The sequence below is a fragment of the Rhincodon typus genome, chromosome 9 (assembly GCF_021869965.1).
Source record: "Rhincodon typus isolate 14 chromosome 9, sRhiTyp1.1, whole genome shotgun sequence".
Classification (NCBI taxonomy): Eukaryota; Metazoa; Chordata; class Chondrichthyes; order Orectolobiformes; family Rhincodontidae; genus Rhincodon; species Rhincodon typus.
The window spans coordinates 74,638,700-74,653,609 of record NC_063340.1 but is presented as its reverse complement, the minus strand read 5'-3'; the positions used below and the strand labels follow the sequence as shown (position 1 = coordinate 74,653,609).

The 14,910-nt window shown below is 40.2% G+C and overlaps 1 protein-coding gene across 1 annotated transcript in view; it reads right to left on the bottom strand.

Moving 5' to 3' along the window:
- The window catches only part of mocs3 (molybdenum cofactor synthesis 3), a 53,535-nt gene extending 43,806 nt beyond the window's left edge, over positions 1–9,729 (bottom strand). Inside the window, exons 1-3 of the mRNA XM_048600907.1 lie at positions 9,596–9,729; positions 6,909–7,001; positions 4,922–5,042 (exon numbers count right to left, since the gene is read on the bottom strand). Coding sequence (XP_048456864.1) covers positions 4,922–5,042; positions 6,909–7,001; positions 9,596–9,641 — 260 coding nt within the window. The 5' untranslated portion in view covers positions 9,642–9,729. The remainder of the gene's footprint in view (positions 1–4,921; positions 5,043–6,908; positions 7,002–9,595) is intronic.
- Between the last annotated feature and the right edge of the window lie 5,181 nt (positions 9,730–14,910).

Genomic DNA, 14,910 nt, shown 5'->3' with positions numbered 1-14,910 from the left:
GGAATGCCTCATCCTGGGAGCAGATGCGGCGGAGGCGAAGGAATTGGGAATAGGGGATAGCATTTTTGCAGGAAGGAGGGCGGGAGGAGGAGTACTCTAGGTAGCTGTGGGAGTCGGTGGGCTCGAAATGAATATCGGTTTCTAGGTGGTTGCCCGATATGGAGACAGAGGGGTCCAGGAAGGGGAGAGAGGTATTAGTTGTGCAATGCCCTATACAGAGCAACAGAGGGCATCATCATGCTCTGCAAATGAAAGGCCTATACAAATAACTGTTTCATGAACTGTGATGACACTGTATTGCACAATCTTTTTAGCTCTCGTGGTTTTGAATACAATCCAAACTGATGAACTGCAACTTCCCTTTATTAGTTGACTAATAGTCCAATGTGAAATCTGCTTTAGTAGTTTCACAGTCTGCATAGGTTAAACACAGGAAGCTTTCTATGATTTAACATTGACTGTTTTATGTCAATTAATCTTAGTCAAGGATGTACATGGCCAACGTAAGAAAAGCAAGGGAGCTGGAAGCTGTACTTAATGCACAATATAGGGTTACTCTAGAGGGAGCCTTATTTCAAGCAAATTATTAAAAGCTAACTTTACATTAATAACTGCAATATACCTAACATTAAATCAGGAAAATTCGGGGAGATTAGAAAATACTACAGGTTTAAGGCAGGGTTGGCCCAAAAAACAATAAGTCAGCATCTGCTACATGAAATTGCAACATCATAAGGAAAAGAATGAACAGTTCCAATTAAAACTTTAATAATAGGCAAGTTGACAAAATGTAAATTGAAAAATTGGGTAATTTGGTAAAGTTAAAGGAAAGAAATAGTCGCACCTTTAACAGGAGGGTATCCAATGGAATATCTTAACTGCATTAAACCAGGATAAATTCCTGCTCAAAAGGGCATCAATCAAGCTTTCCACATTGTGATGCTATGGGATTTGTCTCCTGGCATTCACCAGCAAGATTTACACACAGATAACGGCAACCCAGGCACAGTACGAGAGGGTGACGAGTAACTATGGAACCCTAATCCAACAACTAGTCATTTTAAAGAGAATGTGAAGTTCTAAATCAGCAACCAAACTGGAAAAACATTAAATTATGTATCTCATCATGGTATTCTATTTGGAAATAATTTTTACAAACTTACCAATCTAGTCAGCAAAAAGATGTCTTGAACAGACTGTCTTAAAATTAATGCACAACTTATACAATGTTAATTACTATTAATCTACTGGACTTGTAGCACTCAGCAATTTTAGTGTATTCTCATTACATTTTTAAGCAGTTGTTCATCCTAAGGTTTTAACAATAATAACTTTTTATAATTTGTAAAATAACTATGAAATCAATAGCGAAGTTATAATCATACACCGAAAGATGCTATTTGGTTTAACGCGACTGTGATGATCTTTTGGCAGAGTTACTGAATCAATCCCACTCTCACTCCCCTGCTCTTTCCCTATTGACTTGGCTGATTGAACAAATCGTGAATTGTCTGCAATAATCATCCAGCTTTTAAAGCAAAGTTCAAAATGCTGTGAGTACAGAATGTCCAGGATTAAAGGGACATTAAGAATATTACGGCCTGCTGTAGTGTTCCAATGAGGTTCAGCACAGCTGAAAAACAGCATCTTTCTTTCAGCTCAAGAACCCTGTAGCCTTCTGACTCAAAATCAAGTTAAAAGGTGGTGTTCAGGCCCTAAAATTTACGTCCTTGAACCGCACCCACCCCCACACCCCATGGTTTGTCATCACATGGACTGCTTTCAGCGCAGCCAACCCATTTTCACCTACTTCTGGTCTCCATTATCAGCTTTTCTCCTTGTCATACCATTAACCATCCCTTTCTTTACCTAAATATCAGTGTCTCCCTTGGGGCTCCATCTCCACCTATTCCCTCATTCCTTTACCCTCCTTAACATACCCCTCCCCCATAATGTCATCTTCAGTACATATGCCACCTTCTCCTAGTTGCTAATTCTGATGAAGGGTCGATGAACCCAAAATGTTGATTCTGCTTTCTCTCCAAAGATGCTACCAAAACTGCCGAGTTTCTCCAGCAATTTGTTTTGTTTCAGATTTCTAGCATCTGCAGTCCTTAGTTCCACTTTACCATTTTAAGAATATTGTATTGTTTGTGGTGTAGTGCAAGGTAAAGTCACCACAGCCCCAGAGGATGAAGGAACTGAATCTAAGTCACCGAACACTAAATCTCTCTGATATCTCGCAACCATCTGAATAGCCTTCACATTGGAGTACCACAACAGAAAACACACATCTACTTCAGGACATGTCAAAACACTTCTCAGCTAACGGAGTACTTTTGAAATGTTCCCATTGAAATTTTGGAATGTGAGAATTGCATTAGCTCGTTTCCATACAGCAAGTTCTCACAAACGATTTGTTTGAAGGACAAATGTTGGCCAAAACATCAGAAACAGTTTCACTGAATCGTATCATGAGACTTTTTTTTTTGCAGCCACCTGAATAGGCACATGTAGCTGAAGTGTCAATGATGGAATGACTAAATTTAACATTCAATAAACTGACTGTTACATTTGGCTACACTGCAGGGGATTGCACTTTAAGAAAGTAACTTGTTGGCTGCAAAACATGTGATAATGCCCAAGGTCATAAAAAGCATAAATAAATTCAAGTCTTTCCTTTCTTTAAAAACCTAGTCAATAAATATTTGTTATATAACTATTTCTTCTCTTCTCCAGGTGAGATTAATTTAGCTAGCAGCTCAGCAATAAAGACACACAAGGTCTTAGATTCTATTTGCAATTTGTGTTGAATTAGCTGATCTCAATCAGGACTGCAGTAAGCTGCACCAACTGAGGAGTGGCAGATGGAGTTTAATTTAGATAAATGTGAGGGATTACAGTTTAGAAAGGAAAATCAGGGCAGCAATTATACAGTTAACGGTAGGGCCCTGGGGAGTGTTACTGAACAAAGAGATATAGAGGTGCAGCAGCACAGATTTTTGAAAGTGGAATGGCAGGTACACAAGGTGAAGACGACATTTGGCGTGCTTGCCTTCATAGTCATAGAAATTTACAGCATAGAAACAGACCTTTTGGTCCAACTCGTCCATGCTGACCAGATATCCTATATAAATCTGGTCCAATTTGCAAGCATTTAGCCTATATCCCTCTAAACCCTTCCTCTTCATATACCCATCCAGGTGCCTTTTAAATGTTGTAACTGTACCAGCCTCCACCACTTCCTCTGGCAGCTCATTCCATACACGCACCACCCTCTGCATGAAAAAGTTGCCCCTCGGGTCCCTTTTAAGTTTTTCTCCTCTCACCTTAAACCTATGCCCTCTACTTTTGGGATTCCCTCACCTTGGGGAAAAGACCTTACCTATTTATCTTATCCATGCCCATGATTTTTTTTTGAAACCTCTATAAAGTCACCCCTCAGCCTCTGATATTCCAGGGAAAATAGCCCCAGCCTATTCAGTCTCTCCCTTTAGCTCCAGCTGCTGCATGACCTACCTATAAATGACCAGGGTTGTTGAAGTTAACTCCTATGATGGGACCTGAATTTAAAGATAACCTGCTGTAACTACTAGGTTATATTCACCAGTACAGATGAGCTGTGGCTGCATTTTCCTGGATCCAGGTTGTGAGCAAGTCCCTCCCTTTTCCAGCCCTCTACAAAGGATAGGGGTTGTCTGGACCTTCAAACAGACCTGCTCTGATTAAAACATCCACTTGAGATCTTTATAGGCTCGCTAAAAGGCCACCTCCATCATAGCTGTCCAGTGATACCAACGGTATCAACGTGAGGACATGCTGCAAAGCACATATAGGTAAAAATACTTCTGTCAAATTTAAAGGAGTTACCCTTTTGTAATTCAAGTTCCAAGTCAGGCTCGGAACCAGAATTAAAAACTTTGCCAATTCACTCGTCTAATATTATGTGAACATCAGAACATCGAGTACAGATTGGTCATGTTGCAGCTGTACAGGACACTGGAGAGGTCACTTGTGGAATACCGAGTACAACTCTGATTGCCCTTCTATAGGAAAGACGTTGTCAAACTTGAGAGGGTGCAGGAAAGATTTACAAGGATGTTGCCAGTACTGGAGGGTTTGACTTACAGGGAGATGGTGATTAGGCTGGGGCTTTTTTCCCTTGGCACAGAGGCTGAGGGGGTGACCTTAGAGGTTTATAAAAATCATGAGGGGCATGGATAGGTTGAATAGCCAAGGACTTTTTCCCCAAGGTGGAGTAGTCCAAAACTAGACGGCATAGGTTTATGCCAAGATGGGAAAGATTTAAAAAAGGTAACTTTTACCACACAGACTGTGATGTGTTATGGAATGAGCTGCCAGAGGAGCTAGTGGAGGTGGGTAGAATTACAACATTTAAAAAACATCTGGATGGGATGCTTTTATGAATAGGAAGGGATATGGGCCAAATGATGGCAAATGGGGCCAGGTCAGATTGGGTCAGCGCATACAAGTTTGTTTGAAGGGTCCGTTTCTGTGCTGTATGACTATCAGAATATCCTAGATATAAGAAAGAAGCAAAAAAACTGGCACAACACAATCACTATCCGTTACTTTTTCTGAATGTATGAGTATCTCACAGAGGAACAAGACAAAGTCTTTAACATGTACAAGGCACAGCACAACTTACATGAACAAGCGGTGATTTGGTGAGTTTCCAGGAAGTGACCTACAACCATGAAACCCATATACCATCAAGGAGACAATACCTTAAAATGGTTTAGTAAAGGGAGAAAATTAATGCGTAACAAATGTTACAGGAATGCTGTTGAAATCTGTCAACCATGGAAGATGCTTGCTTAATGCTGTACCCAAGAAGAAAACCTTTTTTTTAAATTTAGAGTGATCAAAGAAAGTAAGAGACATAAACAAATATACTTACTGACTTACTGTCGCTGCTGCAGACAATGCTTTTGGTATGCCTAATTTATCTTCTGCATGGAGAATCTGTCTCTGTAGGTTAGTAAGTTCCACATCATCATAATCAAGGAGTCCTAATCGACCTAAATTGACATTTGCACATTATAATACCTCCGCAAAAGTTCGGTCTACCTCTCCCCGCTCCCTACCCCTCAGTTCTATTTAAATACATTGCTGAACAGATTTTACTTACAGTGGATCCAACATACAAAAGATACTCAAAAGAAGTCATCTTGGCCCAGAGCAAGTGAAGTCGTTTTCATACCTCTGGTGCCTACACAATATTTCGGGGTTTAATGAGGGCACTGCCATTGGTAACAGCCCCAATTAACCGACAGTACTTTAACATGTTAATGAATCCTGATGTTTCTCTATTGCTACAGATACCACAAAATCTGTCCTGCAATATAAATGGGTTTTATTCCGTAGGAAGAGGAGTTCCAAACTACTAAGGAACTGCTTCTCTTTGATAACACAGTATGGAGCTGGAAGAACACAGCAGGCCAGGCAACATCAGAGAAGCAGGAAAGTTGACGTTTCGGGTTGGGACCCTTCTTCAGAAATTTCTGAAGAAGAATCCCGACTCGAAACATCAACTTTCCTGCTCCTCTGATGCTGCCTGGCCTGCTGTATTCCTCCAGCTCCATACTGTGTTATCTCTGACTCCAGAATCTGCAGTTCTTGCTATCTCCGCTTCTCTTTGAAGCAGCTCTGGAAAGTAAATGGGGTATAAAATGATTATTAATGATCAAAATACTTTTCCATGGATAAGCAAGGGCTCGTCAGAAATGGACGTGTTGATATTGTTGTCAAATTATAAATCTAGGGATGGAAGATAGGAATAGGAGTAGACAACTCAGCCCCTTAAACTTGTTCCATTTTTCAATTCAATCATGGCTTATCTGTACAACATCTCCACATCCATGCATCCACATCAGTTACACATGCCTGACTAAAATTCTTCACACTCAGTTTTGAAAATGTCAACAGTCCTAAAGCCTACAATCTATTCAGAAAAGACAGGCTGCCAGGTTCCCACCACCCATTGTGTGAAAACTGCGTCTAGATTTACATTCCCAAATTTCCCAGCTCTAAGTTCACTGCATCTACTATAATGAATACGTTAATCATTTTACTGCCTCATTGAGACGACCTCTCAATTGTTTAAACTCAAACAAAGTCAAGATTTGTTTCTCCAAATTCATAATTTACCATTTTAAGCCACAATAACATTCATGTGCACCAGGGCTGTACCCTTTCCAAGACCAACAAATCTTTTCTGAAGTTGAGTCATCAAAATTGAAGCATTGCTCCAGATAGGTTCCAGCTAAGAATCTGTGTAACTGAAACATCATTTCCTTACTTTTGAGTTCCAGTTCTCTTGAGAATAAAGGGCAATATTTCAACAGCATTTATGATTACATTTTATCCTTGTGCACCAGCCTTCGTCTTTGTGTCCAAAGAAGCCTAAATCCCTTTGGTCCACCATACCTCCCAGCTCTTCACCGCAAGGTATTCTATTTTGTCATTTCAGATAACCTCATTTTTTACTTGATTGAACTCCATCTGCTATAGATTTACTCATTTATGTTCCTTTGTATATTGCTTTTCCCATCCACACAACTCACTTTGGCTTCCAAATCAGTATTATATGCAAATTTGGATGCACTGTTTCTTTAAACATGTCATTAATGTATGAGGTGAAAAATTGCAGATAAAGGATTGACCCATGGGATATATTGTGCGTCATATCCCACATAGCAAGTCATTTATCCCTCTGAAAATTAGTACAATTCACACAAGCAGTAGTTGTTCACAGATGACCAAAGTTTTATAGTTTTGTTGTTTTGTTGACCTATAATAACCGTCATAAAGTCCCTCCCAAGCTGCTTGTGCAAAATCTTTTCAAGAAAAATGAAGTAAAAGTTCAAGACCTAGATTGAACTTACCAATGCCTGCAGCAGCCAAGTATTGAGCTGCAGGGCAGCCTAGCCCTCCACATCCAACAATCAGAACAGCCTTCTTGGACAGATTCAGCTGACCTAAAAGCATTAAAACATTTTAATTTAAAGTTAGAAACATCTTGAGCACTGAACTACACTCTACGTACTATGAAGCCAATAGATTTATTTGTTTAATCCAGTATTAGGGCACGTGTGACATTTAACTTGGTTATAATTATATTTTAAACACCAAAGATCGAGAAGATATGGGGTACTCTTCTGGTATTGGTGACTGAAACAAGACCATGTAAAGATCTAGGAATATGCAGGTGATAGAAAAAAAATGACATAAAACGCAACACAACATGGGCTAGTTAGAACAAACAGCCTGTTTGTCTAATTCCAAGGGAATATTGCACAATTTTGCTAACAGGAAATTCAAATATAAAAAGTCTACACTTTTACTCAAAATACTTGTTACAAGAGTAAATGGTACTTTGCCTGGCATTTTCAATTTTGATGGGTTCATGGCTTCCCTGTCTCATGAAGCTGAAAGTCTCACCATTTTACAATGAAGATACAGGTATACGATTTTCTTTTTAAAAAACGCTTAGTTTGAAATGCTTACAGGTCAGTGGAAGGAATAAGAGAAAATTTCATTTTGTTTCTGTGTGTTGGGTTAACATTTTTCCAGCATGTAAATCATTTCCAACTTTTCTTTTGGTACTGTGTAGCATATCAAGACATGTTTTCTCAGTTTCTAATATGGCAGTGAATTCATCAGAAGCTAGGCACTTCCACCGCAGGGTGCAATAGTGATTCCCAATCTATTCTAAACATTTGTATGTGACTGGCTAAATGTAAAAATGGAGATTTTAAATTAGATTACAATTCAAATGTATAATTATTACAAAATTGCACTAATGCTTTAGTTCACAGTATCACATAAAACAATTAGAAGCATTCCACCCTCACTGTCCCAGATCTGTTTGTAACATCAGGATAGCATGACAAAACGTCCAGCTCTGAGGTTTTTGCAAAATGCTGCATACCTGGCATCAATGTTTGACCGAGTTCGACCTTGGTGAATCAGTCATGAGGTCTGGGTTTGCATGAAGAATTTCCACATAACAAAAAGGGTAGTACTTTACAATCAGGTATTCGTGGGAACCCAGACCACAGGACATCTCAAAATTAGATATAACTTCAGTTTGCTAGAGCTTTCAAGCTGAACAATGGGGGAACGTAACCCTGGACAGACACAAATGGAAAAGTCTCTGCTCTCGAGCTGTTTCAACATTTAAGGGAAGAGTCAGGTGACTTTAGGACAAGCACTTCATATGTAGCATTTGCAATAGGAGATTACATAGAACGTAGAACAGTACAACACAGTACATGTATCTACCTAGACTGCAAACTGATCTTTATTTGCTTTTTTGCTGAACACTCATCTATCAAAGCAATGGAACAATCATTACTTTAGTCAATTGGGATTATATCTTGTGTTGAGAATTCCATATGTGGAAATAAATTAGTCATTACAACATGGGACATTCAAAAATCGCCAAATTACAAAAGGTTGGAAAAACATTAACAGTTATTATTGGAATAATTTAGAGCTGGCTTAGTCCAACTTCTCTCACATCAGCAATGTGACAGTAAGGCTATAAGCATAACAGCTATTGCTTAATCAAAATCACTAGATCTGTTATCCTCAGAAATGTTTCTGCAACTGCACCTCATAATTCTGTTTTCATAGAAGTTCATAGAATCCCTACAGTGTGAAAACATGCTATTCAGCCCAACAAGTCCACACCACCTCTTTGAACAGCATCCACCCAGACTTGCCCCCTACCCTATCCCATCCCTGCAATCCCCATGGCTAATCCACCTAACCTACACATCTGTGGACTATGGGAGGAAATCAAAGCGCCCAGAGGAAACCCATGCAGACACGAAGAGAACGTGCAAACTCCGCACAGACAGTTGTCTCAGGCTTGAATTGAACCCGGGTCCCTGGCCCCGAGAGGCAACAATGCTAACCAGTGAGCCACCATGTCGCTCATTTGAAAAAAAAGACAAGTCAAAGCAGTAATCCAAATCCTATGACTTATTCACAGATCTATTTTCACTTAGGTATCAACACAATATCAGCCCTCCAAACAAATTCAAATTCACCATCCCTTTCTGAAAAAATAATCAGCATTTTAAGCATGCTTGAAAGCGGTTAAAGTGAAATCAATCTTCACGATAAAGGCTTTCAACAGGATTGTCACACCATCCAGTATTAAAAAGTTAATTTAAAATCTGCTTTACAGTGAAGCACTATTTTCCTGTGAAAACATAACTGTAAACCAAAAAACTAAATTTGCTTTTAATAGCAAGAACATCAGCTAAATATGGTCTTTGGAAGCTGTCATCACCATATAATTTGATAAGGTAAAGGAGAGAATTACCCAGGTATCTCACCAGTCGTTTAAGCAACTCTGAACCTACAAAACCCCCCAAAGAGAATTCAAATTTACTTGATAGCTCACAAAATGCTCGATTTATTGAATTCACAACTTTCCAACCTGAAATTTCAACTCGACTGCTGACATTACTTGTCCAGTACTAGAATTGTTAAGTCTCATAACTTTGATATATTATGAACTTACATAACTTACATTCATTCTAAATATTTCCACTATTACCTTTGACTCCAAACTCTGGGATGATGAGCTGTCTGCTGTATCTCATGATCTCTTCTTTAGAGAGAATTTTTTCTTCCAATGGAGGAATCTCTGTTGCTTGTTTAACTAATGAAAACGTATTTCCAGAATGAGAATTCTGAAAAAAAAAAGACATTTACCTTATGTGGGAGAATAAGAAAGATGTGTTCTGATGAAAAAGCACGGATCTAAAATGTTGACTCTGTTCCTTGCTCTGCTAAAGATGCTTGGACTGCTGTGTATTGCGAGCATTTTTATTTAAAAAGATCTCACAGAAAACATACAGCACAGTAGGAGAACATTTGGCCAATGCTGTCAAAAATGTAATGCAGCTAATGCCACTTCCCATACTTCTACCTTAAAAAGAATGTGCAGGACTACAGGAAGATGTTCAATTCTCTCTTGAATGCCCCAGTTCAACTTGCCTCCACCATACCCGTAGGCTGTGCATTCATGATCCTAACTATTTGCAGCATGGGAGCACTTTTTTTGTCATTTCATCACTGCTTCTTTTGACAATTATCTTAAATCTATGCCCTCTTATTTTGAAACTTTCCATTAACAGGAACAGTGTTCGCCTATCTATCCTGTCCAGACCCCTCTGAATTTTGAACACTTCTATTAAAGCTCCTCTCAAACTTCTCCAAGGAAAACAGACCCAACATCTTTAATCATTCACCCAATGCAAGTTCTTCATCCCTGATACCACTCTTATGAAGTGATGCTGCACTCGCTCTAACGTCTTCACATCCTTCCTAAAGGGTGGCAACCAGAAAGGGACATAATACTCGAAGTGAGGTCAAACTAACATTCTATTTAAGTTTAACATAACCATACTTACTTTTATTCTCTATGCCCTTATGAAAAAGAGTCCTGGATGCTGTACAATTTATTAACTGCACTCTCATCCTGCTCTAACTCCAATCATTTATGAACATATACACCCAGGGTGCCTATACCCCTACACCCACTTTAGACATGTAATCTTTGTTTTCAAGACCTTTGATCACTTTTGTATTAAATTTCATTTGTTACTTGAACTTCCATTCCACCCATCTGACTATGACCTAATGAAGTTCCACATTATCCTCCACATGGTTCAAAATACTTTCAAGATTGGTATAATCCACACATTCTAGAATTGTGCACAGTACACCAAAATCTAGATTTTAATATTAGCAGAGGTCTGTACACCAACCAATGGGGAGTTTCACTACAATCTCTGAAGTCTAGAAAAGGTCCATTTTCCACTACTTTAAGTTAACTATATTACTACACTAAATTTCATTCACTAAACTCTAGATATTCTCTCAGTTTCTGTTCAGCAGCACCGAATCAACTGCCTTTTGGAAGTCCACACGCAATATATTGTTTTTAAATGCTCATTCAGGGGAATGTATACATCACTGACTGGACCAGTATGTATTGCCTCTTTAAACAGCCCTCGAAAAGGTAGTGCTATTTGCCTTCCTTAACTGATGCCAATTTTGTAGGAAAAGGAACGCCCAGTGCTGTCTAGAAGGGAGCTCAAAGATTTTGACCCAGCAATATTGAAGAACAACGATATAGTTCCAAGTCAGGATGATTTGTCACCTGCAAACTGAACTTGCAGGTTGTGTTGCCAATTATCTTCTGGCTTGTCATTCTAGATGGTAGAGATTGAGGGTTTCAAAAGTTGCTGTCATAGAAGACTTGCCGAGTTGCTGTGGTACATATTGTAAACACACACTGCTGCCACATTGTGTTGGTAGTGAAGGGAGTAGATGTTCAAAGTGGTGGTTGGATGCAATTGAGTGAGCTGCTTTGCATCAGATGGTGTCAAGATTCTGGAGTGTTGTTGGAGCTGCACCCATCCAGACAAAGGGATAATATTTCTTTTTGCTCCTGATACATGCCGTGTAGATGGTTGAGACCCTTCAGATATCAGGGGTGAGTAACTTGCTGCAGAATTCCTAACCTCTGACCCATTCTTGTCAGTGCAGTATGCAAGAAGCTAATAGAGTTTGATTTGGTTTATGGACAACAGCAACCCCCAGGATGCTGAAAATGCAGGATTTAGTGATGATAATACCACTCAATATCAAGAGGTGATGATTAGGCTCTCCCATGGAGATGCTCAAGATGGCCACTGCCCAGTACTTGTCTGATGCCAGTATTGAAACTGTACTGAAACAGTTTGGCTAGGGTCACAGCTAATTCTGAAGCACAATTCTTTCTTCAGTATTATTGCTGGAATGTTGACAGGGCCCATAGTCTTTTGCCATTTCTAGCTTTCATGGAGTAGAATCAAATTGTTTGAAAACTGCACCTGTGACACCTCGGACCTCAGGAGATCATCAAGACAGATCAATAACTTGATCTATCTGGCCGAAGATAGGTTCAAATACTTCAGTTTTACTTTTTGCACTAAATGTGCAGCTTTCATCAATTCCCTTCCTTTCATCATAAAGGTCAGAAGTGGGATGTTCACAAATTACTACAGAATGTCCGCACCCATTCGTGACTCCTGAGATATTAAGCAGTGCATGTCTCTAAATGTAGAAAGGCTTAGAAACTACAGGGTTAAGCTGAAAAGTTGCAAGTAACTTTCACACCACCCAGTTGCCAAGCAATGACCAACTCTAAGAGAGAATCAAACCATTGCCCCTTGATATTCAATGATATTACCATTGCTGAAACCCCACTGGCAATAAAGTTTGAGAAGACCTTCAACGACAGCATATACAAACAAATCAACGGGAACACCAATGAGATCCCCAATATCAGGGCTGATTGCAGAAGCTGTAATGCAAAAGATTAGAATGGAAGCACTCCTCACGAGACAACCTAAACTTCGGGTCTGATATGTAGATGACATATTCGTGATTATTAAACACACAAGATTAGAAAAAACCCACCAACACAAACAACATTCTTACCAGGATAAAATTCACAAAAGAAGAGGAGAACAACAACCGACTACCCTTTCTGGAAATAAATGGACAAACAGAGCTGCATCAGAACACTATCTAAACAAGCTACAATACACTGCAGCAACCCAGAACTACGCAAAGCAGAACAGGAGCACCTATATGGAGTCTCCAAAAGGAATGGATACCCAAAAAGCACAATCCACCATTACTTCCGAGACAGACCACAAACAGGAAGACAACACGACCAGACTCACTAATCACCCTATCATACATCAAGGACATTTCAGAGATGACTACAAGCCTACTCACAACCCTAGGTATCAGACTAGCCCACAAACCAACCACCACCATATGACAGCTACTGATGAAAGTAAAGGATTCCATACCCAAAACCAGTAAAACCACTGTAATATACAAAACAACATGCAAGGACTATGAGAAACACTACATGGGCTAAACCGGAAAAAAAAAACTGACCATACAAATAAACAAATACCAACTAGCCACCAAGCGACACAACCAATTCTCACTTGTCTCACTACACACAGACAACAAGGGACACTAATTCGACTGGGACAACACATCCACAATCACACAAGCCAAACAGAGACGTGCCAGGGAATTCCTGGAGGCCTGGTATTCTAACCAGAATTCCATCAACAAACACATTGAATTAGACCCGGTGTACAAACCACTAAGAAATACAACCGGAAGTGGTACCAAACACCCCAAAAAACTGAGGAATATAAATAACAAGCAGGACAGAACAACGAATGCTTCACCGGAGGCACACTGATGAAGTTACCTAGCAGGATGATGAAACGTTTGCAACCAAACCCACCGGCTCAGCGAGCATGTCGACAACCTCCCAACTGGTAATATCAGTCAACATTACCCAGAAACAGAACTGGACTCACCCTATTAATACTATGGCAACAAGAGAAAGTTAGAGGCTAGGACTCCTGTAACAAATAACTCATCTCCTGACTTCCCAAAACCTGTCATAGTCATCGAGGTCTACAGCATGAAAACAGGCCCTTCGGCCCAACTTGCTCACGCCACCCATTTTTCAGTTTAAGCTAACCCCATTTGCCTGCAATTGGTCCATATCCCTCCATTCCTATCCCATCCATATACCTGTTTAAATGTTTCTTAGATGACAAAATTGTACTCGCTTCCACCACTACCTCCAGCAGCCTGTTCCAGACTCTCACCACCCTCTAAAACATATGCTGCTCTGGACACTTGTGTATCTCTCCCCTCTCACCTTAAACCTATGCCCTCTAGTTTTAGATTCACCTACCGTGGGGAAAAGCTATCTGCTATCTACGCCTCATGATTTTATATACATATAAAAGGTGACCCCCTCGGTCTCCTATGCTCTAGGGGAAAAAAGTCCCAGCCTGTCTAACCTCTCCTTATAACTCAAACTTCAGTCCAGGTAGCATCCTAGTAAATCTTTTCTGCACTCTTTCTAGTTTAACAATTTCTACAGTAAGGCAATCAGAACTGCACACAGTACTCCAAATATGGCCTCAGAATCTCATACAGCTGCAACAAGACGTCCCATCTCCTATACTTAATGCTCTGACTGATGAAAACTAGCACAGCGAAGGTCATTTCTGAAGAAGGGTCTAGGCCCGGAACGTCAGCCTTCCTGCTCCTCCGATGCTGCTTGGCCTGCTGTGTTCATCCAGCTCTACACCTCGTTATCTCAGATTCTCCAGCATCTGCAGTTCCTACTATCTCTGACACCGAAGGTCTACCTTTTCTGATGAAGGGTCTAGGCCCGAAACGTCAGCCTCTCTGCTCCTATGATGCTGCTTGGCCTGCTGTGTTCATCCAGCCCTGCACCTTGTTACCTTACTACCCTGTCTACTTGAGACTCCATTTTCAACAAGTATGAACCTGTGCTCCTAGATCTCTGTTCTATAACACTCCCGATGGCCCCCCGATTGTGTATGTCCTACCCTGGTTTGCTTTACCAAAATGCAACATCTTGCATTAATCTCAATTAAACGCCATCTGCCATTCCTCAGCCCACGGACTCAGTTAATCAAGACCTTGTTTCCTTTCCAAATAACTTTCGTCACTGCCTTCCTCCTACAAGATACAAGTCAGGAATGTGATACTCTCCACTTGCTTGGATGAACACCACTTCAACACCACTCAAGAAGCTTGACACCATCCAGAGCATAGCAACACATAGGAACCACAAGATCAAACATTCCACCATTACTGACACATTATCGCAATAGTGTGTACCATATGTAAGAGGCACTGCAGAAATTCACCAAAGCTCCTTAGACAGCACCTTCTTAATCATGGCCATTGCCATCCAGACGGACAAGGGCAGCAGATTCTTGGAAACACCACAATCTCCAA